Here is a 26,788-nt window from a genome sequence, read left to right on the forward strand (position 1 = left end):
AGTAGCTGTCCTGCTTTACAGGGACAGAGTGTTTAGCTGTATGGAGTTGATCTTGCTGGTCTTGGGTCAAAACAGCAGTTCTGGGTCCCTTCCATTTCCCACTATAGATGTAGCCATGCCATCTCACTAAAAGTTGCTAGATAATACACTATGTCCAATATATACTAACATTCCCCCCTTTCTTTAATTGACTTATTTATGACTTTGCAGCATATAAACTCTATTTTTGTCTATTTTTCATTTACCACACAGAATTCTGTCTGTGATTGCATCACCCTTTTCTCTGCTTGTTCCTCCCAGTCCTCGCTGGTCTTGACAAGACAAAATAACTGAAAATTTTGCTACCACTGTTTCTGTCTCTGCTTCCTGAAGACAGGACCTACTATACAACACTGAAGTACCTTCTGTCATGCTGAAAACAAAAATTTAATCTATTTTGTTTCTTTATGGAAATTTTTCTTTGGTGACACTACTTTGTCTCTCATCTCAATACTTTTGAAGGTGGTATTCTACTGATGGATTTAATGTTGATATGTTATGACAGAAATAACATTTAAATAGAGGACAAAGTATGATTTTTTGATAGACATATTTGTGTTTTCAAATAGCAACTACTTAAAAAATCTTTAAATATCTGTTAAAGTAATGGTCAAGTCTACTAAGCGGTTTCTATAATGAATTCATGTGCAAAGGGAAAGCTGAGCTTATAAAATCTTGAAATAAATATATCTTTTTCCATCTTGTGTAGCTAAAAACAACATCTTCAGTGTCTAGTTAAACATAACATTGCTTAGCCTAACTTTGTCTACCAAATCTTTTTGTCTGAGTGAGTTCTAAGCACTTAAACTTTCTCAGGAAGGCAGTGTACAGCTCTGCGCTCTGCCGTTTTTATTTAACAGTTCTATAGGATTCTTACATGACGATTGAGAAGGTTTGATAGTGTTTCTAATGTGCTCCCTAGAGAAATCTTTAGTCTTGGTAGATCCAAAGACTCCTGGTTTTTGAGCCTATTCTTCCTTCCCTCTCAGACATGTAATGTCTCTGAGCCCTGAAACACTGGCTTCTATTGCTTTTAAAGCTGTCACTGCTGCTGCTGAGTCAGCTGGAGAGATTATTAGGCAGAGGGTTTGATATAAAAGGAGCTGCTTTCCCAGGCTCCTTGGGGACTGCCTGTGTGTGCGGTCTGCACTGTGCCTGCAGTCCTGTCCTGCATCACAATCTGAGATACACGGATTCCCCCTCGTGGTTTCATACTGCAGCTCTCCTTATTTAAAACACTTGAGCTTTGATTCTGGAAACTGGATGGAATTACCTATTCTGCCAGTTTTTCAGCTAGAAAGTGTATCCCTTGTAAACTACTCAAGAATGAGAAATTGCATTTTAAAATGTTTTCTTTCACTCAGTCTTTCAGGCTGTCCGCGAGCAAAGAAAAGTGGAATCAGGATAGCACAAAGCAAGGAAGACAAGGAAGACCAAGAACCAATTAGGTGAGAACAAATATTGTCAAAGGGCCTTCATGTGTTTTATAAGGTCATAAATATCTTCAGCTTTTTATTAAGGCATAAATGTTATTGTGTGATAGGTATCCAAGAGCAGATGGCCACATTGATTTCTGTGAGTGAACTGCAAATCAAGGATCTGTGCTGATTTATTCAGCAAAGGATGTAATATTCAGCCAAGGATACAATCGTCTATAATTTAAAAATAGTTTTTCACATCAAATTAAAAAATTACCTAGATCTTTATCACCTAAAAACCCCTTAAATGTGTTGGCATACTATAGACAAACCATACATACTAAATACAGCAGTTATGGGAATGGAGAACTGAGGATTTATATGAGATTGCTGCAACAATTCTGTTTGTGCTGTTTATGCCTACCTATAGGTCTTAGTTTCTCTTGCAAGGTGCTGTGATATCGGTGACCACTGAACTCCGTGAATTTAGTGACCGCTTAGACCATTCAGGACTGGATCCTTGGTGGAGAATTGCAGCAATGTTTTAGTGTAGGACAAACAGTGAAGTAATTGGCCTTGTTTTGACATGTGTTATATAGCAGCATACTGAAAAAAACATTATTTTTTTTAAACATTTCACTTTGAAGATTCTAACCTGTTCCTTCTAACCCTGGTTATTTTTTTTATAGAAGTATACAGGGCAAATGTGTGTGGGAATTCCCAAGTAAGGAAAACCAACAGATGAATATGGAACTGCCTTCATTGATCTCTCTAGGCTGTAGCACATACTTTGTTATAATCTCTCCTATTCAGAGAGTGGTTAAAGGTCCTCAGCATTTTTGATGAGGTGCTGTGATCACTTCATACCTAACTGTTTATACCTAACATTTTCATGACTTCAGACAAGTCTTCTTTAGATTCCATACACATAAATAAAATGTACCAAGGATTATACTAAGTAGGATTTTATGCTTATAGAGTTTTTATGGGCAATTTCCCTGCTGAGTGGAGCTCAGTAGCCAACATTTCAATTCCAGTGTGATATTTACTGTAATGAACACCTGCAATTCAAATATATATCTCAGTCCTTTTGTTGCAATTGCACAATATTAACAGCTGTGACTTCATCTACTGCCTTGCCTCCTTACAGTTTATCAAAGAACTTTTTTTTTTTCATATTAGCAAAGTTCTGCTTGTAATTTTACCCACTAAAGGGTATCTTGACTATTTTTAAAACCACAGTGCATGATTGTTCTTTTCTTTTCATGTCGGGTTTATTTTGACTTTGTTGTAGAGGCTACCAGGTATAGGATGGCAAGACAATAAAGTTTATCTCATCTATCTGCTATCCAGATGTCCAGTTCCTGGTTGTGATGGTCAGGGTCACATAACTGGAAAATATGCATCTCATCGCAGTGCATCAGGGTGTCCTCTAGCTGCCAAAAGGCAAAAGGATGGGTACCTAAATGGCTCACAGTTCTCTTGGAAGTCAGTGAAGACGGAAGGAATGTCATGTCCAACACCAGGATGTGATGGCTCAGGACATGTCAGTGGTAGTTTTCTTACTCATCGTAGGTAAGTAACTATGGCTTATATTTTTCACTTTATGCTTATTATTTAAATTAGATTAGCAAGATTTGAAATACAGCTTTTTGTCATGGCATTTCTCTGTTCCTTTTGAATTTCATTATTACTTTGAAAAATAATTTTCCTGCAAATATTTGTAGATAACTGGAAATCAAGACACACGATTTTTTTTTATGCAAGTCCTTGCAGATTATATCTGAATCTGAATCTGATATCTGAATCTGAATCTATAATGCACAAAAAATTTTAGGGAAAAAGGTGTGCATGACAATAGCTTTAAATCTGCTACTGCTTTATTCAGTGACACTGGACAAATTACCGTAGCGTAGACTGTGTAATACATATCTGAATCCCCCTGATTTTCAGAGATGTTGAACACATTGTTGATTCCCAAACATCACAGCATGCAACTAAAGAATTTAAGGAACCGGTTCCATAAAAAACAAAGTACTTTTACTCATTCGGTAATGAAAATGTTTGCTCAAAACAATAAACATAGAATACAGCAGATTAATTAAAATTAATGGAATACAAATATTTCATAAAAGAAATACAAAGCTCATTTTTTCATAAACTTGGCAAAAATAAGAGAACCTCAGTGATGACATTTTTCATAGCTTTTAAGAGATTAAGGAAGAGAAAGTGGCCAGTCTGTTAGGGATAAATCTTGCTGCTATTTTAGCTAGTAGGTTATGAGGAAGCAAGGGTGTTCTTGGAGATTTTGGTGGGAATCTCAGCCTGAACATCACTATAATGCCAGAGCAAATTTCTCATTATGTAATCACTAATATGAAACTCTATTACTTCAAATATATCAAGACAATGTGCCTAATTTGTCACCCTTCTCCAGGCAGACCTCAGTTGAACTTCTGTACCTTTTAGTTAACTAAACCAACCTGATCGTGTTTTGTAGTCAGTTCTAGATATAGAGGTGAAAAGTGTACTTTTTCCTTCTCTTGCCTGTAACTATTTCCTTTGATTCTTTCTTTGACAGTGCTTTATAGCTTAACTCAAAAGCCTTACCCTTATTGCAACCTCTCCAGACTTTGTGCACTTCATTCCTATTTATTGTTTAGGTTCAGAGCTGTTTTTCTACTCAGTATTTGTATGGTATCTACCATGAAGGGATTCTGGTCCATGACCTGAGGTGCTACCTAAAGTGGTCAAATGTATTACACAGCCTGCAGCTCCCATAGGCTTTAGAGAGCAGCAGATGCAAAAGCCCCAACCATTTCTGCAGATGTCTACATGTGGATTTAAGTTTCTGACTTTCGGTAAAATATCAGTATTAGTGTTCATATTTCAGTTTAGCTTTCTTCATAATGTTGTAACATTTATTTAACTCATAGAGATCTGTCATTAAAATTTGGAAATGATTCTACTTCTAGTTGAAAGGTACAATATAATTACTGAGAGATTGCTTTCAAGGAGTATCTACATAGTATTTACATTTTCAAGGAGATGATTCTTGCAACAAGAATAACTAACTTCTGAAAGGAACATACTGATACTAAATTTAAGTGCTCGTCAAAATTAAGGAGCAAATGGTACCTAGAAATTTTTTTTAAATAGGAGTATTTTCATGAAAAAAATAGAATAAAATTTAAATTCTTTTTTTTGCAGTAGAGAAACCCAAATATGACATTTAGCCACATAGCAGTTATTTGCTTTCTTGAGTACCATTATCCTAAGTAGAAACTGAGATGCGTAAAAGGCTTACCTTATAAGACCAGTTTTGGGGCAAAAAGGTCCATTGTTAGAGGAGAGCACCAGAAGATGAAAGGTTGCTTAAAAAGACCTACAGAAGTAGACCGATTTTACTTAATTGTCTTGATGTAACAAAGTGTCAATATTCTAAGTTGTTGTGAGCAAGTTTACCTTGAGGCTTCCATAAGCTATGGCAATATTAATAAAAAGACATTATTTTAAAAATATGATTAGTTAGTGTAGAATTCTTAGCATGCTGTTAAAAGGGCTTAGTTCATTTGTTGACACAAAGAAAAGCACTTGGAGCTGGTTTAGATGCATTAGGATAATTTACGTGGCCTCCAGCTGTTGCTCAGAAAGGTAGGTCCAGTGTTGTATTTATCAGCTTTAATGATATATCTTCTCAAATGGCATCTCATGCCTGTATGTGGACAACTGAATCAAACTCTGCATGTAGGATTGAACTTCAGAACAAGTCACCTACCTTAAGAATCTGCTTGTAGGTGAACAAGATGCATTTACTCCTTTTGCAATGAATGAAGTCAGTGGATCCTGGAGTGTTATTCACATCAATCAGTGAAGTAGACACATGCCTTTAATCAGAGTTGTACCCTAAATGTCAGTGAGTGTGTCAATGGGGAGTGGGATTCCCCTGCCTACAAACAGCTACTTTATACCATTTGAAGTGTGCACAGGGCATAGAAGACTGCCATACTGGGTTGGCAAAAATGACTGAAGATTTGTGAGACACTCCCATTCTTTGATTATGACAGCTGAGAGCTAACATGCTTCACGGGGATCTGGAAGGTGTGCTAGCCTTGTTAAATGAATCAGTCCAGAGCTCTGGAGCTCCATGGCAGCTTTGACACATAGTTCCCATGCAGACATTTAAACCTAGGTGTCCTAATCTAGAGTTCAATCCCACCTAAATTACAGACTGTGCATTTCCTTACCTAAGGATGAAATATCCCCTCACTTTTAATGTATCCATTTCAATAAGTTGTGGTCTCATCTTCTTCATCTAACAACATTTTGCTATACAGCTGTGGCTGTAAATCTCAAATGCCACCTTCTGAAGAGAAGGAATGCTATGACAGTTACACACTGAGACAGGGTATTTATAAAGGCAACAGTCTTTTGCAGGTACAGCTGTGTTCAGCATGCGTGGAGAGAAAGCAGACCGTTAACTGAGTCACTAAAAGCTCATAGGGAAGTAGTAGTAAAAGTCTTCATTTTTGCAAGTATATCTCGCTTCTCTCCTAATAGGTGATTTTTCTTCCCCAGTACACATATTTTTCTATCAGCAGACTTCTCTAAGCATATATATTAATTGCATGTGTATTTGTCCTTAATGTGTTATTTGAGTTTTTTATATTCTGCCGTTTGTAGACAGCTGCTAATACTCTGTTATCCAAGCAGCTGTAATACTCTGAAAACTGGAACAGCCGACTGCCTTGTGAAAATTATGCCAACTGTTGAATTAATAAAAAAAAAATACATTGAGGTTTTTGAGGCAAAGATTTCTTAGAGCTTCTTTGCACCTTGTACACATGGTGTCATTCCACTGATATCAATGGACCCTGGAGATGATTCACAAGGGCTGGAAAATCAGTACTCAGTTAAAAAACTTCTTCAACTGGATTCATGTAGTCTGGAATTTAAATATATGCATGTTTTCACATACATGCTTCTGAAGCAGAAATAAGTAGTCGATGGAAAAAGTCACAAATTTCAGTAAATTTTGAATCCAACCCTATGAACAAAGGCAACAACAAAGGTTTCTGGTTTTTAGCGTTTGCCATGCCTGTCTGCAGAAATTCCTATGAATAGTTTTATTTTGTCAAGGAGTTTGCATAGGAAAGAATGGCAACAGAGGGTTATCAGGAGGGACTTGAATTATAGGATTAAGGGTCCTGTGCTTCAAAGAGGAGCCTGTGCTAGCAGGAGAGGCCAGTGTGAAATTAGGTGACCTATCAGCAATATGAAAATGAATTGGAAGGCATGTAAGCATGGAGTCAGTAGATCGGTAAATGAAATAGGTTATAATGAAATGTAAATTGGGTATTATACTGTAGCTTTCCAGTTTGGTTCTTCAACAAACAGGCCCTTATATCCTCATACTTGATTTAAGAAGATTTTTCTGGATGGCATCATTTCTAATACTGTGATCAGTGGGGACTTTCTCAGAATATACTCGGATTTAGCCACCCTGCTCCTTAGCACCAAAGGGGAAATGTGTTTGTGCTGACTTCACTGGAAATTACATGCAAAAATGCCTTTTCAGATCTAAACCAATGTTCTTGATCCCATCTCCTGCTCACTTTTATTGAAATCAGTGTTCATCGATTTCAAACACAGTAATGTAGCTTTTACATTCCCTTTACTATGGAAAACTGGTTTAACCCCAGTAGGGAGCTCAGCCCCACACAGTTGCTCGCTCACTCACTGCCAGCAGGATGGGAGAGAGAATCTGAAGGGTAAGAGTGAGAAAACTCATGGGCTGAGACAAAGACAGTTTAATAGGTAAAGCAAAAGCCGCACACACAAGCAAAGCTAAACAAGGAATTCATTTACTACTTCCCATCGGCAGGGAGGTGTTCAGCCATCTCCAGGAAAGCAGGGCTCCATCACATGTAACAGTTGCTTGGGAAGACAAAATGCCATAACTCTGAATGTCCCCCCTTTCTCTGTCTTCTCCTTCTTTTTTATATGCTGAGCATGACATCATACAGTATGGAATATCCCTTGAGTCAGCTGGGGTCAGCTGTCCCGGCTGTGTCCCCTTCCAACTTCTTGAGCACCCCCAGCCCACTCGCTGGTGGGGTGAAAGGCAGAAAAGGCCTTGGCTCTGTGTAACCACTGCTCAGCAGTAACAAAAACATCCCTGTATTATCAATGCTGTTTTCAGCACAAATCTAAAACATAGCCCCATACCACCTACTGTGATGAAAATTAGCACTATCCCAGCCAAAACCAGTACAAAAACATATGCCTGTAGAGTTATAACAGAATCATAGAATCATAAAATTGTTTAGGTTGGAAAAAACCTTTAAGATCATCAAGTCCAACCATTAACCTGGCACTGCCAAGTCCACCACTAAACCATGTCCCTAAGTGCCACATCTACACATCTTCTAAATACCTACAAGGACGGTGACTCAACCATTTCCCTGGGCAGCCTGTTCCAATGCTTGACAACCCTTTTGGTGAAGAAATTTTTCCTAATATCCAATCTAAACCTCCCCTGGCACAACTTGAGGCTGCTTCCTCTTGTCCTGTCACTTGTTACTTGGGAGAAGAGACCAACACCCACCTTGCTACTATGTCCTTTCAAGTAGTAGTAGAGAGCAATAAGGTCTCCCCCGAGCCTTCTTTTCTCCAGAATGAACAACCGCAGTTCCCTCAGCTCGGAACATGCAGATTAGGAAGAGGTGAAAAGATTAAAACTCAAGGCAGGAGCTGCCCTCTGCAGCTGCTTGCTAGAAGCAGGCAGATATGAACACTCACACAGAGCCTCAGAGAACCTCTGAACTCCCAAACACTCAAAGCATTCAGGAAATTACAAATGTGAGGGAAGAAGGAGGGAGATGGAGATTTTCATGTGCAGATCTTTTCCTCATGAAATATGCTTTGCTAGAAATAGATATTGTCTAAAAAACCTGTGTCATCGACCTCAGCTCCTGAAGGGAATGTTTGCAAGTGCCACCTATGGTCAAACCTCCTGGTGCTCAGGGTTGCAGCTTGAGCCTGTGTCCATAGAAGAAGCATCTCACCCTGGGGTTTATCTGGGGTGGGTGTTCACATGCAGAGGGCCAAAGGGGTATTAGCTCTATAATCCAGATGCTTTGCACCTGCAAACATATGCTAGTGGGTGCAGATTTGCTCCTAAATTATTGTAGAGTTTTCAGTCTTTGTCTGAAGTCACATCCTCTCTTAGCATCAGCATTTCTCAGCTTTGGAATTTAAAAACATGAAGATACTTAGCATTAGTTGAGTCTTTTAGAAATGAGCTATATGGTTACAAAGGGCATGAGAAGGCCTCAGATTATTCTCATTTTTATGTTTTGCGCGTAGGCTTGCAACCTCTGTTATTTGAGCAAAATCAGTCCTGCAGAGTCTTGGATCTGAAACAGCCTTTGTGTTATGCAGTATCATATGAGGCCTATAGATAAGACAGCAGGACTTACATTACACTAAGTTGTCTGAGATACTAAGTGCCAGCTATTCCTTTCAGTTTATGGAGAAATGAAGGTGTCCAGAATTTAGATGGAGGTAATCAGTTCCTAGCAGGTGTCACCTTTTGGGAGGATAGGAAGCTTATTTGAAATAAAACCTGAACTTTAGAAAAAGTTTTCTGAGATTTGCAAATAATTGCAGAGAGGAAAACTTAGAAGCTTTATTAAACAACTGAAAATACAAAGTTACATCAGATCTGAGATTCCATATATACAGATAGACATATGATGCAATGTTCACTATGGACTAAGGCAAATTAAAGATACCAGAAGGTGCATACTAATACTGTGGTTAAATGCTATGAACCACAGTGCAAAAATGAGATATGTCATGATAAAATACCTTGTGTAAAAACAACAACAAAAAAATTCATAGAATCATAGTTCCAACCAAGTTGGAAAGGAACTCAAAGATCGTTTGGTCCAACATTTCTTGGCAAAAGCACAGTCTAGACAAGATTGCCCAGCACCCTGTCCAGACAAATATTAAAAGTGCCCAATGTTGGGGAATCCACCAACTCCCTGGGGAGATTATTCCACTGGCTGATTGTTCTCTCTGGGAAAAATTTTCCTCTCGTGTCCAATCGGAATCTTCCCAGGAGTAACTTGTACCCATTACCCCTCGTCTTTTCCATGTGACTCCTTGTAAAAAGGCAGTCTCCATCTTCTTTGTAGCCACCCTTTAAATACTGGAACATGGTGATAAGGTCTCCCCTAAGCCTTCTCTTCTCAAGGCTGAACAAACCCAATTCTCTCAGCGTTTCTTCACACAGCAGGCTTCCCTGTGCTTTGATCATCTTTGTGGCCCTCCTTTGGATGCTCTCCAGCCTGCCCACATTTTTTTTGTATAGTGGGGACCAAAACTGAACACAGTATTCCAGGTGTAGCCTGACAAGCACTGAATAGAGTAGGGTAATGACTTCTTTAACTCTGCTAGTGATGCCCTTGTTGATGCAGCCCAACAACCTGTTTGCTTTCTTTGCTGCTGCAGCACACTGTTCACTCATACTGAGCTTGTTGTCCACCAGGACACCCGTATCCCTTTCCACAGAGCTGTTCCCCAGCTGGGTAGATGCCAGCCTGTGCTTCACTCCTGGATTATGTTTTCCGAGGTGCATTTGTCTTTGTTGAACTTCATGAGGTTCTTGTTAGCCCACTCTTCCAGGCTATCCAGGTCTTCCTGCAGCATGGCTCTCCCTTCTGAAGCGTCTACTTCCCCACTCAGTCTGGTATCATCAGAAAACTTCATCAGGGTACACCTGACCCCATCATCCAGATCACTTATGAAGATATTAAACAGCATTGGGCCCAATATCGATCCCTGGGGGACCCCATTTGTGACAGGTCACCAGTTTGAAAGGGAGATATTTACCACCACCCTCTGGGTGTGGCCTGACAGCCATTCCCCACCCACTGCACAGACCCCTTGTCTAGACTGTAATGCATCAGTTTCTGTAGGAGGAGGCTGTGGGGAACCATATCAAAACTCTTGGAGAAATCCAAGTAGACAATGTCCAGTGCTCGCCCCACATCAACTGAACAGGTTACTTTGTTGTAGAAGGCGATCAGGTTTGTCAAGCACAATTTGCCTTGGCTTTTCCCAGCCACGTGCTTCATTTGACTTGTGATCCCAGGAGGATTTGTTCCATAACTTTCCCAGGGACTGGAAGTAAGACTGATGGGCCTATAATTTCCTGGATCCTCCTTTAAGCCCTTCCTGTAGATGGAGGTGAGGTTAGCCTTCTTCCAGTCTTCTGGGATGTCTCCTAATCTCCATGACTTCTCAAAGATTATGAAGAGTGGCCTCGCAATGATGTCAATCAATTTTCTTAACGCCCTTGGATGGATATTGTCAGGGCCCATCGATTTATAGGGGTCAAACTCCTGTAATAGTTTGCATACCAGCTCTTCCTTCACTGATAGTGGTTCTGTGTTTGCATCGACCTGGATTTTTGTTCCCAAGGCCTGAGGCCCAGACAGAGGTGAAGAAAATGTTGAGAACCACGGCCTTTTCAGCGTTGTTGGTGAACACCTCTCCGGTTTAACAGCTGGCCAATATTTTCCTTATTTCTGCTTGTTACGTCCTGAAGAACCCTTTCTTGTAGTTTTTGACACCTCTGGCCATTTTCAATTTTATCTGAGCTTTTGCTTTTCTAACTGCAGCTCTGCATGCCCTGGCAATGCTGGTGTAGTTCTCAACAGGTATTCGTCTGCCGTTCCATCTCTGGTACGCTTCTCTTTTGGTTTTGAGCAGACTCAGAAGCTTGCAGTTAAGTCATTTGCAAGGATCCTTTAAAACCAAACTGCCAGATGAATTCTCAGGATGCTCTAAATTTCTGAAATGCCATGTTTGTGAGGAATTTGTGTCCAGCAATTATATCTGTAGGGAACCAAAGGTTAAAAAGCATTTTTGAAAGGTGGTCCTTATCCTATGTTGAAGATAACATTGTAAATGGTAAAAACTTTCCAGAGAGGAAATTTTTCTTGTTCTTCCATTTATCTATGAAACACAAATACTGTCAAACTCCAAATTTGTAAGAAGCTTTTAATATGCAACTCATTAAATTATTCGATTGCATCTATTTCTAGCCAGGTCTCTTGTCAAGTCAACAATGAGTATAGAAGAACTAACCAAACTCACTGCATTTAACAGTAATTACAACTGACAATGATAAGCGTTATCATGGTGACATTATTGAAAGATGACAGACATACAAATGTCTTGACATTTCCAAGAAGGCAAGGAGAGAAACATTGCAATTAAATGTAATAATAATATATATAAAGAAGAAAAATATTCAATGAAAATCTGTGAGGTGGGTCCTGCAGTACAAAGGATTTTTTTACTTAGGAATTTTGTGTTGACCCATAAGCTCAAGGGAAAAGGGTCTTTCTAAATCACTTTCCAATACCTTCCTCTTCCAGTCCTCCTCCTCTTCTACTGCTTCTGTGCTGTCCCTCTTCTCTTATCTGTCCCCATGGCTCCTGTTCATCTTTCTTCTTACTTCTGTGCTTCTCAGTCCTCAGCATTTGAGGTATCTGGCCTTCAAGTAGCTTCTCCTGAGCTCTGGCAGAAATCAGGCAGCCTCACCGGTGTTGCTTCCAGCAAGCAGACTTCTGCTCTGGGCCCTGCAGCCCTGAACGGGGCTGATGGCAGAGAAAGTGCTCCCAGTTGTTGTATACACAAAGCACATGGAGGGTCTGGCAGCCAGACACTAACTCACATGTCCTGAGCATGTCCAAGTGACAGTCTGTTAGAGGCTTATAACTCTGCCAAATCTACATTTGTTTTCATGAGGACATCAGAATGCATCTCTAAACTCAGATCTATACCCAGTGAAATGTCAAGTCTTGCTCCAACTCATGGACAATTAGATATTCACTGAATTATTTGGTTTATTTTTTCCCATCAGTATGGACAAAACAAGGTATATGGACAAAATGGTGGTATACAAATATATTCTGAGAAATTGAATTTTTTTTCCTATGATGTTTGGAAAATCCTCAGCCTGGCCAGACACCTACCATGGAAGATTTCAGTCAGATCAGTTAAAATTTTGCAGAAGTCAGAAGTGACTAAATGCAGAGCCTGGTTGTTGAAAGAGTTAGGCTCTTTGGCTGTGGGTAGTTCTGCCAGCTCTTTTCATTACAAGCTGGAAGAAGGATGGAATAGCATTTTAATCCGATGTACAGTGTATTAAACTGTAAAGCTCCTAACAGAGAGCTAATCTAAAAGGACTTAAGAGGTTTACTTACCTTGGGAAAGTCTAGGAGAAAATATTATGAAATTCATATTAGAAAAAGCAGACTGCACAATATAAACAAGAAAAATAATTTCACTGAGCAGACCTGACAAATGATAGTAATTTGTACATGTGCTTTCAGTGTGACATCTCCTTGATTTCAGGCACTTATCAGAAGCTCTCTGGTTATAAGCCTGTTTGTCCTTATTCCAGACATAGCCCATAAAAAAGCAGAGATGACTGGATGGCTTTTTAGATTTCAGGTGGGACAAATCTTCCTCTTGAAGTACCTTTTTCTCTCTGCTGTCTATACGAGTGCCTGGAGAAACTGTGCTTCATCTTAAGTGCCTAAGTGAGCTGGGCTTGGTCACTAAATAGATCACTTGAAATTTTGAGCTGCCTAAGAGCACTTATCAGAGCTATGTAGCTAGAGATACACCTTATCTCTTTATAGACAGGGAAGTCTCAGCCTGTTTTCTCCTTCACAATACATGCCCTATTCAACAGACCAGTAAATCCACTGGTCTTCAGGTCATCAGTCCTGTTGTGTGCAGTCCCAGGACAGGAGAGAGGCTGATCAGCTTCGCAGTAGCCACCCCCCACCTCCTGGGGCACTCAGGGGTGCCCCATTAAGTGCAGATTCCTTCCCCAAAACTTAGTGCTAGGGCCACCTGTAAATCAGGTAATGTGCTGCAGTGCTTCCTCACTCACCAAAGAAGAAATGAGAGATTTTTGAACAGTTGTTGCATCATTGGGCAAGAGCCTAACTTGTTTCCCTGTTCAGGGATGAGACAGGTCAAAGCTCATTAGCACGTGTGAGAAACTCACCACAGACCCTCTGCTGATTAAGCAAATTTAATTAACAAAATATGATGCAAATTTGCCACAGGACTACTGTGCCCAGCTGAAGGGCAGCTTTGGCAGTGTTCTTACTGTTCCAGCATTTCAAGATTCATTAATCCTTTTTGTGGTGTATATTTATGCCCCAGGGGAGTTCCTTTCAAATTGAGTCTGCTCTCAGAGCCTTTTCTCTCAGCTTGCCCATGTTTACAGTTCTGCATAATTTCTATTTTTGTTTTTCTTACCTGTTGCTTGTTTTATTCTTCTGTTATGAGGGATAGGCATAATTAAGCTACAACACTCTTTTACCTTTTAAATCTCCAATAAAAATCAAATATCCTCTCATCTTCTGGGTATCATGGCCATTCACTCTATATCATTGTCCATTCGGTGCTTGACTGACCAGATTTTAATGCTACTTTAACCCTCCCCTCTATAAATAAGAAGGTAGTTCCTTCCCGAAGGTTTTTCTGAATCAATAATCAGATACCATTAAAAGAATTTTGAAAAGCTTACATTTTGTTTTAATCATAATGGCTATATTTCTTTTATGGCCACTTGGGTAGTGTTTTAATTTTTCTTCATTCTGGAACCAATGCAAAGTTTTATTTAAACAGAATAAAATCTCAGCTGCTTTCCTCAGCAGCTTTGGAAAGCAACTTGGATTAGGAGCTGCCACTCTCCAAGTTACATCAACCTTTTAGTCTTTTTAACTTAGATTTCCCTCCTGACTGAAAATTTAAGTGAAAGTTTTTCATCACCAACATTCAGGTGTGACTTGTAAATGCACACACACAAAAAATCTTTAGCCAGAGAACAAGACCTAAAAAGGAATTATTCTTTTCCAGTGAAGAATTCTGAAATTGAGCTGAACAGATGATTTTTTTCCAACACTGCACAAAGGCAGTCAGGAGTCATGTGGCCGGTGGGGAGGAGGAGAGATTCCTCTGTGAGTCGCAGGATTCTCCATGCAAACAAAACCAGCTTGTTTGCAAAACCTCTCTCCTGGACTCCCTTTACTTCACAACTCAGTAAGAAGCTAAGGAAAAGCCAATCGCCCTTGAATGTAAATAAAAATGAGTGCTCGGCTAGAGAAGGTTCCTTTTGTCTCTGCTGGAGTTGTGCGTAGAGTATTTCATCCTTTAAGGTGTGTAGTAGAATTTACTCATGGGAATAAGGAAATCACTAAAGCTGATACCCTTCAACATAGAAAGAAAAAATGAGTGGTTCATAGATTTAATATTAAACTAAGGAAAGGGCTACTTTGATCACTGAGTTTGATCTCTTAACTTGAACTTCAAACATTACCAAATAGCTCAGGAGCTTAGTCATAAAAGTAAGGTTTCATCCATTAACAAAATAAAACAGTAGTTTTCACTGTGATCTGTATTTCCTTGAATTTCAAAAGGATTTACATCTGGGGCTTGTTTTGGACCTGTTCTTGTAAAAGAGGTCCCTTGAATGTGACTTGTTCTTCCTCTAGTCTATGGACAATGTTATTTTTAATAAATAGGAAAAGTGTTTCATTTTCTTAACTTTTGGAAAAATCACTACGGTAGTGAATCTATAAACATCTTACAGTGTTTATAAAGTTAGCCCTGAGGATGCTTTTTGGATACTCCAGGTTGAGGCTCTGGTTTCTTCACATCCTGTTCTTTTTTTCTTTGTAAACTTCAGCACTTCACACACCAAATATAAAAGTTGCATTTTATTTGACCTTTGTCTCCTCTTTTCCCACATCCCTACTTCTCTGTTTGGAAAATGTTTTCTTTACTTGACAAGCTAGGTACAATTCCTTCAGCTTCAAGAGGGACCAGACTGCATCTGTCTGCTGAGGCAAAAAATTTATTTAACAGAGCACAGCTGGAACCCAGACAACTAAAATCAGTCAACCAGACAATTGCTCCATTTGATCAGTGATCCTCCACTCTGATGGCCTCTCTTGTTTGCATCCCTGAAGATAGTGCATTCTTGAAGCAGTTCAGGATTTGAGCCACATTTATTTGTTTTTAAACTAAATTTCATAGTAAATGTGTACTAAACACTAATCCTAGTACTAGTACTAAACACTAGTCCCTTTCAAACTTTTGTCCCCACTAATTTTCCTTTTATTTTGGGACTGATTTCACCTTATTTTTTAAATCCACTGAATATATGACAAGGCATAGGTTGCAGTAATGTAACCACAGTCCTAAACAAGAAAGAAAAGTAATTCTTCACATTGTGTTCAACAGATGCAATCGCCATGTACTCCTTACCCTAATTTGTGTGTACAGTCTTTCTGCATACCTTCTAGATGACTGGGTTTCCATTAGTCACTACTCTTCAGGGCAGTTAGGGTAAGATGTAGGTGTACTTAAGGATGGACCTTATTTTGTAAAGTTTATGCAGCTACTAGCACTTTACCTCTGCATGCCTCCATTTATAAAGTCTTCCTTCCTGTAAAAACAAGTCTGATTAATGCAGGTTGAATTTGCATGGTGTAAAACCCAGTCACCCCTTCTACCTGTCAGTGCTACAGGTGTATAGTATATAGAAATGTCTGTTGCATGGACAGTGCCATGCCCTGCTCAGCAAAGCAGCATGATATGTCCCAGCCATGCACTTCTCCATTTAGCGCTCATGCCCAACAAAAGCACGTTTCCAATATAAATGATGTGTTATGCTGTCAGAAGTCTCCAGCCAACCAACAAAAATTGAGACCTTCTCAAATTTTAGCATGTGCATTACAGGAGGTTTGCAGGACCTGACCCTAGATGACTTTAATCTAACAGTTTAATTCATTTGTCATAGTATTTTGTAAATTATGGCAGAGGTTGGCTTTCAAGGATGATGTGCCAGACTGTACTTTTCTTTCTCAAATTAGAGATTAAGCCTGACAGTAGAAATTCAGTGAGAGCCAAGACACATTGCATCTCAACAAGACAAGGTGTTGATGATCAGCTGGTTGTTGATACCTTGTCTCCATGGCAGCAGCAGCTCACAGCTCCTGCTGAATCAGGAGCAAGAAGGTGGGTATTGGTGCTTCTCACAGCCCCACCAAAATGCTGTAGTTTCAAGCCCCATGGCATCCACAATCTGACAGAGATAAATGATGGCTCAGTACATTTATACTGTATTTATTACAGTAGTACCCCCAGCCTTACTCATTTTTTATTATGCAAAGAATACTCAAACTGCATTTAAATTTTCTTTTGCATTATTTCTCATATGTATGAGAATAATGGCCGTAGTGAGTGAGATAACTGTGATTAATTTTACTAGTTCTTTGCTGGAATGAACAAGCTGCAGAATTCCATGTTTGTGTAAGCCAGTGTAAGGTTTGTTAAATATAAAAGCTAAACGAAAGCAGGATTACACACGAATTCCACTCGTAACAGAAAACCTATGGCAGGCATCAACTGTAAAGGCATTAAATTTCATGTGAGGATAAGTATTATCCTTACCAAAACTACTAGCTAGCATGTTTCTCTCGGTCTCATCTCTGAGATGTTTAAAACATGTTTTGCTTATCTCTTAAAACACTGAAATGGCTTTCATTTGTACTGTTTTGTTTGCCAGTGATGGGAAGACAAATAAAATCTCAAGATATTTGAGACAAATGAAATCACACTTACTCCTTTTTGTCTTCTGTTTCATTCTACCTCAGAGTTTTCTAGAAATCTCAAGCCACTCCCAGTCTCACTGGGATCTCAATTCAAGTTTTTTCATTAACTTTACAGCTCTGTGAGGTTCAACCTGTGTACAACAGCCCGCTTCTGGCATGATGCTGACTTAGTCCTGTTTTTCATCTTACCTTCCCATATGTCCTGCCCTCTTTTGGTTGTTCTTAAATTAGAGAAAGAGCAGTTACCTTCAGGAGAAGTAAACATAGTCAGGAACATAGAAGGGAGGAGGTAGAATTTCCTTGCAGAGTAGAAGTTTATCCTAAAAATCCTAATTTACTTTTTAAATTTTTTAAAGTATCTTTAGGTAACTTAATTAAGAACAGAGCTGGGCAAAGAGGATGCATATTGCTATCTTTGTTTTACTCATTTCTGAAGAATTTAGCCAAGGTAAATAAACTGTAGTAGAACTCAATCCTCTAATTTAGGTTACTCACATAGTATCTGCTTCATTGAAATTGTAAGTGCCTGGCTCAGGAAAGTGAGCTAATCCACTTACAATACAATATACAATTAATGAAGGACAGATTTGCTGGTAAAGGCCTGGAGAGGAAGTTGATGGCATGGTCTGGCTTTGGCATCTTCCCCTGTGTTGAATTTGGTACCTCTGGGAGTTTTGAATGCTCTCTTAAATTGCATGAGGCCACAGGAAAAGTTAGGACCTTCTGTTCATTCATGGCCTCTTCTAAGGACAGACACATATCAAGCTAAATGTAGTCATAGTGGTACATGATGCATATGTTAAAGCAACAAGTGTAAGGGTCAGGAAAGCAAAAAGAGGAAGCTTGTGATTTGGGCATGCAGTTGCATGGAGAGAAAGCCCTTTCGGCTGAAGCCCTCATCTGCCTGTGTATATTGTATTAGATCACCCGTGAGTAAGAACAAAACAAATCCGGCTACAGGATGTGGAAGCTGCCTGCATCCTCACTAGTAGGCCCAAAAATAGGCAGCACTTTGCCTTTCCCCTCACTAACTCATGACTCATGTGGGAGTCTCTGCAAGAAGGTAGATAATCCATGCAGAACAACGCTCCAACAGTTGCTGCAGGGAGAACAGAGCACAGAACCCAGATCTTTCTGTTTCCAGTTTAGGCAGAGGACATCTGGTGCCAGTGTGCCTGAACTGCAGCAGAGGTATCAATGATACGTAAGTGCCCAGCCTTGCAATAAATATCTTTCCAATGGAGATAGCCTGGACCAGAGACAGCTGCTGTTGGGCAGCTAGAATGTGGCCACTGTATTTTTTGGAGTAGGAAAGCTTAGTAGTGCAAATATGAGACACTGTACCTGAGGCGTCAGGGTGAGAGCGTGATTTAGAGCACACTGAATATACTAGTAGAGAGGTAGGTAACCTTTCAGACAAGCTGAGAAGATATCTACAGAATTAGGCAGTCCTGAAAACTAGTGTACATAACCATGGCCTAGGAATAAGATTGGGGTTTTGGAACCAAAATTTGAATGTAGGCATACTGGATCTCACAGCAGATTTCTATAACTTGTGAACATACTTTTTTTTTCGTTTGTTTCATTATTCTTCTGCACTTTCAGGTGCGCAGTTCTAGCATCCAGATTTCTTGTTGCTCTGTTCAGGGTTTGAATGCTATACTTACAGGCTGTTTGAGGGATAATTTTATTTTGAGGGATTCCCTAGGTTATCATCAGTCAAGACTTTTAGAGAGGAAAAGGCTGTAGATCAAGATAAGAGTAAACTAACAAACACAGTTGTTATAATGCCCAGTGATGCTAACTCCTGAAAAAGTGAGGACAAAATATGAGGAAATTAATGAAATCAATTATAGGGATACAAAAATGAAGTCAATTAAATGATGCAGAAACTCTGCATACACTGTTATCTTCCATTCCTTTCCCTGTGACACTGATTTTTTTCCCAAAATGGCTAATACTCTCCTCAATTTTCCTCAAGGCTCCCTTTGACAATTCAAGAGGACAGTTGTTTACAGTCACACAGTGAGTCCATAGCAGAATTTGAAACAATAATCTGGCATCCTACCACCTAGGCTACAGTGAAAAGCTACTAGGTCATGCTATTCCTTGATACTACTGGTATTGTTTTATTATATATCTTCTCAGTAACAGATGTATAAAATACTGAACACTGATTTTTTTTCTGAGAAAAGGAAAATTTTTTTAGACATTTTTTGGGGAAGTTTCCTTTTTGGGATGGCTGCACTTGATAATAGTAGCCCAGGCTTTTCAGAGAAACATTTTCAATAATTAAACATTATACTGAAATTAGAGGACATTATTTAGTAGGAAGCTGGGTCTTTACTTAAATAAATGCTTTTAATCAAAGATATCACATTCATCAGAAACTTGTTCTACATTGCAGAGAGATTATTTGAGTATTAGCTTCGAATTTGATTTGCACAATTAAAAACTAAAAAAAAAAAGTCTTCCTTGGGATCTGAACAGAAAATAAAAATGTGACTGTATGCGATGAGAAAAATGTGATGTTACTCAGTTTCAGTGGCTATGAAACCTTAAATGTTGAAGCAATAGGCAGTTGTTTCCAAATACTCTTCACTGCTTATCTCAGTAAGTTTCCAAATTCCCTTCACTGCTAAAGCTTGCTCCAAATAAGACCATAGTTTTCCATCATTAAATTAGATTGAATATGTATTTTCTCACCTGTGATAGTCCAACTACATTGAAGATGTGATTTTGAAAAAGGGGATAGTTTGGTGTATAAAATGATTTATAAAATAGTGTGCATTGTCTGATGATTATTTTTATTTTTACAATAAAACATGCTGAGACTGCCTTTGCTATCAAAACTGTTTTGTACAATGTAATTAAAAAGCTTAATATTGGGCAACATGGAAGACAAGAAATAAGTGAGTCTACATCCATAAGTGCAACAAATTTACATTATAAGAGAGATACATCCCTCGTCAAGGCAAGGTCAGTTTTATGGGAATGACTTTTCTTGGGCTTCAGCAAAAAGCCAACACATAGTTACTGCCTTTTTAAGAAACAATTTAGAAAAGGGCAATTTAGCCAGATCGGTAGGTGATAGTCACAAAGAAAAGCTTAGTTCATAAGAGTTAGTCATTTGGATGTGAGAGGTAGCTCATGTCCCCTTCTCTCAGCTTTCAGTTCCATGTTTGAACATATAAATTAAAAAGGGTGGAAGTTCAAAGCAAGGACATGTAAATTACACAGTAACTATTTTTAAAATAAAACTTTTTAATAAGGGCATTGCGTCTTCAGAAGATTGGACTGTTGTTCCCAGGCTTACAGTTTTCCAAGATATATCTGACTTCTATATTAGCTGTTCATACAAAAAGAATTTGGAAGAAAGATTAAAACCATGAAATCACTGCTGGTAAGTCCTTTTTTGTCAGACTAACACAGTCTTTCAGTGTTAGGCAGTGAAGATTAACTTTGTCTCTAATACTGGTTTTATTACAGGTTTGGATTACAGATTTATTTTCAATGACCTATCAAAATTAACAGGCTCCTTACTGTTCACAGTTTATCAGGATGCCCCAGAGCTACTTCAGCAATGAAGAAAGCAAAGCTGTCTGGAGAACAAATGCTAACAATAAAGCAGCGGGCCAGTAATGGTAAATTTTTAATCATTACCTTTTCAAATATTACTTCTTTGTAAACTAAAGTTACCATTTTTCGCATTTTTTTTCCTACATATATAAATCTTTATATAAATAGTGAATTCACTGTCAGTAGAAGTGAAACTGGGTTTTATGCTGTGGAAATCTGAGACAGCAGTGGAGTGGTCAGATTGGTCTGAGTTATGTCTACATAAATCTAAACCACTAAAATATTTCAAAGTACAATATACCATTATAATTTTCTGGTTCTCATCTCATTCATCAAAGGTGGATAGTTGGTCTTATATTGCTGCAGGATTCAGAAGAGGAAAAGGTTTGATTTCCAGAATGTCAAGTCCTCATGAGCTCCCTTGAATTCATTTGAAGCTGTGGTTCTGTAACCTCTGGCAGATGTAGATGGCCTTGTGCCATTTTATCTCCAGTAATGTGCAATCCTTCCTGGGAACGTTGAGTTGCAGGGAAGATGATGAAAGTACCTTGGATGAAAGTCAGGACAGTACCCTGATAGTTGGAAGTGCAATAAAAGCAAAATGTAGGTGCTTCAGTTCAAATAAGTAATGCACAAAAGACTTGTCTGGGAGGTGCCTAAGTCCTGAGTTTTCTTGGAAAACTTCATGTAGTCGCTTAGTCTGTGACTGTGCATGCCTTCTTAACTGTTGGTGTTGACTGTGTTTGAGAGCCACAAAGCATTTCAGTACAGGGCAGGAGGCATTTCAACCCACACTGCCAGCACAGCTGGAGAAAGCATTGGCTGTCTTTGTTCAATAGCTAGTAATGAGGGAGTGGAAGATCTGGATGTCGTTTTGTCTATAGCCTGGGAAGTACTGAAAACTGTATCTGCCATGCCCAGGAAGAATGCCTTAAGGAGTGGTCAGTCTAGGGATATTTTGGATACTTAGGGGGACACACAATATCATTCCTATTAGAGTTAGGCACTGTGGGAAAAGGTGTGCAAGATTCACACTAGAGTAAGAACAAGAGAGTGGAAACACCAGTTTCTCTAGCTTTAGGAGTTCAGATTTTGACTTCAGAGAAAACAGATCTAGCTCTTCCCAGAACTATTTGATGCTTTGTTATAGTAATTACAAGAATAAGTAAAAAAACCCTTCACAGTTTATTCTTATCTGAATCCTCAAAAATACAGGTACCTTTAAAATCCTGTTCTCTCAATGTTTCTGCCATAAAAACTCAGAGATCACTTCCATTTTGCAAATTATTCTGTATATCATTATTTAATAACACCCTTCTGAACTGTGAAATTATTAAAAGCAGCAGCAGAAGCACAATATATCCCAGTACCTCAACAAAATTTCACTATGTTGGGAAAAAAAAATCTTCTGAATTAGTTTCAAAATATTTTAACAACACTGTAATATGCAGAATTAGCTTGTTAAGATATTTTCTTTTCCTTCAGAAGATCTATAAGTGGACACAGTCTTTCATATAAGTTACATATGATAGTGGAGCAAAATTTGTTGCTGCAGGTGCATTTCTTATAATACAAAGTTAAATCAGTACATATAAAGAAAAAGGTGTGTCTTATTGATCCTCTAGGCATTTTCAACACTCTTGCTGGAAAATTGCTGCAATTTTAAAAGAAAAGTAGTGGAAAATACATTGGTTTAACTTCAAAAGAAAAGTTGGAAGAACATTTCCTTTTTCTTTTTTACTTTAATACTTTTACTTGAAATAAATTTATTTTCAAATATGGAAATAATTAATTCACTGAACTCTGATTTAAAGTTTAATTATTTTAACACCCCTTTTATTTTTATATCACCCAGGTATAGAAAATGATGAAGAAATTAAACAGTTAGATGAAGAAATCAAAGAACTAAATGAATCCAACTCCCAGATGGAAGCTGATATGATTAAACTCAGAACTCAGGTAACAGTTTTATGAAGCCCTAAATTCAGCTGCTTTTTCTACATGACTGATTAAAAGAAATACAGGAAATATATTGTTCCCTTTTATGTTTCCTACATACTAAGATTTCTATCTGTGATTTGCCATTTATAAAATCAGAAAACAATATCCATTATGCAATTTCCACATCAGTTACCAGGATTAAAAAAAAAAAAAAAAAAGCTTAGCAAAGTATATTCTTTAAAGTAATGTCAAAAGCATGACCTGTCATGGTCAGCTTTGTATTTTCCCTTGATAAGGATATGCCTTTCTAATAGCAGTTAAAATATTGTGTGACATAATGGTCATTAACATAAGTTACAAGGTGAAGGAGTCCAGATAAACAACATGGCTTTTGCCCGGTCTGTCTAAAAGAGGAAATTTAGATAGGGAAGTGAATACCTGTTACGCTTCACTTCATCATGTGGTACACTAAGTGCAGCCCTTGGCAGCAGTAGTGGTTCCACAGATCCAGCCTAATTCCTTTTAGGTTCCACATAAATCTGTTGGGGAAAAAAAAAAAAAAAGAAAACCTAACATCAGACTGTTATTTAAAACCTCATTATTCATCAGTCCTAAAACTGGATGGAAAAAGCAAAGGAAGGAGTTTAATTGAATTCTTTCCCTGGCATTTTCCAGTGTCCAACATAGCTTCTGGTGCTTTTTTCTTCACATGATTTGAGCACAGACACCAACAGTGAGATTTACCACAGTTCTCGCCATTTATCGGCCTTTAGTCCCATGGTCATAATCATCCAATTAATCTTGATGGAAACAGAGTAAACCATTCCTTGTTACTTCCTTGTCTCCTGCTTGTGGAGAAGAGCGCCATGTCCATTGTACTCCTCCTCCTCATCTTGTATACTCATAAATAGAAGGCAGGATCTGTCTCTTCAGCTTGGTTTTTCTTTGACTTCTAAACCAAATTGATATTGAAACCTCACTTCTTTTATGCCTGTATTCAGCCTTTATAGGATTTGACTTATGTTTTACATGGTTTTCTGATGTGACCCAATATAACTGTAGGCTAATGAGGACAAAATATGCAAGAATGTAAAGCAAGAAGAATAATCAATTGCAGGAAAATTGTATGTATTTATGTTGGAGGAATTTGGTGCTCAGTTTTGAATCTGGCAGCATTCAATCTGCATTATGTTTTCTTTTGCTTAATACAACGCTGTAGGTGCTATTCACATACAGACTGATTTAGCTGAGATTTTAAAAAAATGTGAAGCCGTTTGGCTGTTATGTGCACATTAGGTAAATGCTCCAGTTGTCAATAACTTTCCTAATTCTATTTTTGGTCAGGTGAATAATAAAAAAGAAAAGCCATGATAATGCTATCACAGACATAAAACATGTATGGAGTTTCAAAGATATAGCTAGGAATTTCACATCAGGTTTTGATCTGAAATGAGTACAGAAGAGTACTTCAGTGGTCTCACTTCCTAGATCCCAGAGTAGTGCTATTTCATATTCTTAGAAATCAGATGAGGCCTGGGACCACTGCATATTCTTGGTAAAGAAACCTCAGCTGATGATTTTACCATCAGGTTGAAAGGATGCTTTTCACACCTTGGTGCAGCAGATTTAGAAAAAGCGTAGAATGACTGGCAGTGACGCATACTGTCATTAAAATAAATAGGATTCTAGAAAATAGAGTTACAAGAGACCTTGAAACATTATTTTGTCCACCAGTCTTATTCCCTTCTTACTTCTCAGCTCTTCCTAAACCAATCCTGACAGATGCTTGTCTAAGCTGTCCTTTACTTACTACACTAGAGATGCCACAGTCTCTGGGCAGTCTGGTCTAATACTTACCTGTTCTAACCCAACTAGCTACTGATGCCTAGCAGAAAATCCCAGCTGAGTTGAACTTCACAGAAATTCAGAGGCCTCCATTTTGAATTCATACACTTTCCTGAAGAGAAGCAATTTACATTTCCAACACATACTTACATTGTAGTCATTATCAATCTGTTAAGAGGATCAAAGTCAACAGTCCCCTTTATTTGCAACAGTAAAATTATATTGAACATAACAAAATGTTTGCTGATAAACCTTTAGAAAATCATTGTGCAACCTAGATCTCAGTAAGACTTCACGGGCGGGGAATATGCAATAGGAAAATAGCGGAAGTTCTGTGAAACGTCAGAAGTAGCAACAGTCTTGTTTGATATGGGTTTGCATCCTGTATGATTGTAAGTGCCAGCAAAAGTTTTTCCTATAACAGGAACTTCCCTTCCATGTAGAATCTTTTCTCTTCAATAAAGTGAAAAGGCACACTTGCAGCCATTTTCTTAGTTGGAGCATTCATAAGACTCTCCTTTACCCAGCTGCCTTTTTCCTTAAGACTTTGAAGAAAGTATTTTTAATGTAAAATCTTCTAGTAAATTTGTTCAAATTTAACATGCAAAGCCAGAAGTATGAGAGGGGCAGAAGCACCTAATTGTGTGTCCCATACAAGCAACAGGTTATCCTGTTGTCAGAGTAGATACAAGTGAACATTAATTTTAGGGTAAAATGTGGGGAGGGTAATTTAGCCTTTAAGCAAGTGAATACAATAATTAAGTATGCCAGTTATCTTAAAATACTTACAGATGACTACTAAATGAAATTGTGAGATATGTTGATCAGCTGCCACTGTATTTACAGATAGTCAGCATCTCACATGAAAAAAGAAAAATTATCTCTTCAAGTAGCAGTACCCAGCTAGCTAGAAAATCTATAAAATGTCAGCTCCTACTTAAGTTAGCGTGAGGTAGCAGCACCAGTAGTATGCCATACTGAAGTGGGCCTTCATTGACATCAGACTCTTCACTTTGGTCTGCAATTTCAAAACCAGGTTTTAGGGTTAATATTGGAGCATGACTGGTGCTAACAAGCACTTGTGAAAGGTGCTTTGCATTTGCATACAGCATTGCTCTCTGATATGAACAAGCTGAGCAAAACAAAAGAGGAGGATGTGTTTCCAGTTTCAAAGCTGTAAAAAAAGTATTTTACCTACTATATGTTGTGGAAATAGCTTAGAATCAATTAACTGTGGCAGAACCAAAACCCTGCAATAAACTAAGCAAAAGCTTGGATTAACTGCTATATAAACACCTGTAGTCAAAGTAAGAGATACTTGAAAGTTGTTTTATGTAGCTGCATCACTTGTCAAAGTTACTTCTGTCAACTAAAGGGCTGTATTTCCATAAGCAGGCTGAAACCTTAGGTCCGGAATAAAACTTGAGACATCTAACTACCTGATTGTGCCAACAATTTCCTAAAATTTACTCACCCATGATCAAGTTAATATTCACTTAAGAACTTTTTCCCCTTCTGCCTGCTACAACCGCACAAACCTCCAACCTTCCCATCAGCATTTGAACTGTATCAATTCTTCCTACAGTTCACTGTCTATGCCAATGTAGAAATGGATAAAGCTCATTTTGAGATTTCAAAACCTTGTGTTCTTTGGCACTTTTTCCACTTCTCTGGCATCTTTTTTCACCCTCTTGTCAACGCATATTTTAATCTACACACATAAAAGCACACTGTACACATTGTAATAGATGTTAACAGTTGTCATCCAATGTGGAAAGTAAGGACAGGTCTACAGAGGAAAGCGTAGACAGATATGAGTGAGCTCTGCATGTGCTCTCGACGAGTTGGACATAAGCCAGTGCTCATCTGAAAGCCTTACAGCTTCATTAGCACAGTGCTCTGCACAAGCTCGGGTAAGTTGCCTCTCAGTAATGGTTTTAGCTCAGTCAGGGCACCATGCAGGGCACCAGCTAACTTGTGTCTGGTCACCTGGGAACACAGGCAGAGCATACTCTCAGTTGTCTTCACCTGTACACACAGTCATGGCCCAGAGACCCACTCTCCTGGCTATGTGCAAATTTCCTTCTGTTCCTTCAGTTTTGCAAGTCATTGCATGTATTAGAAAACTTTCTGAATTTGTACATACATCACAATAACATGCAATGGTTCAGCTTTCAAAAGCAGCCCTGTGAATTTGCATAGAAAATTACAGATTTGAAATTACAAAGAGCTAAACACTGGCAGCAA

The 26,788-nt window shown here is 38.5% G+C and overlaps 1 protein-coding gene across 11 annotated transcripts in view; it reads left to right on the plus strand.

Annotated features, from left to right (window-relative positions):
- Positions 1–26,788, plus strand: part of MYT1L (myelin transcription factor 1 like) — a 314,516-nt gene that overhangs the window by 284,030 nt on the left and 3,698 nt on the right. For all 11 annotated transcript variants that reach the window (XM_074861644.1, XM_074861643.1, XM_074861646.1 and 8 more), the window contains 4 exons: positions 1,404–1,487; positions 2,811–3,032; positions 20,729–20,820; positions 22,611–22,714. In XM_074861644.1, the coding sequence (XP_074717745.1) occupies positions 1,404–1,487; positions 2,811–3,032; positions 20,729–20,820; positions 22,611–22,714 (502 nt within the window). The remainder of the gene's footprint in view (positions 1–1,403; positions 1,488–2,810; positions 3,033–20,728; positions 20,821–22,610; positions 22,715–26,788) is intronic.

The sequence above is a fragment of the Strix uralensis genome, chromosome 3, assembly GCF_047716275.1.
Source record: "Strix uralensis isolate ZFMK-TIS-50842 chromosome 3, bStrUra1, whole genome shotgun sequence".
Taxonomy (NCBI): domain Eukaryota; kingdom Metazoa; phylum Chordata; class Aves; order Strigiformes; family Strigidae; genus Strix; species Strix uralensis.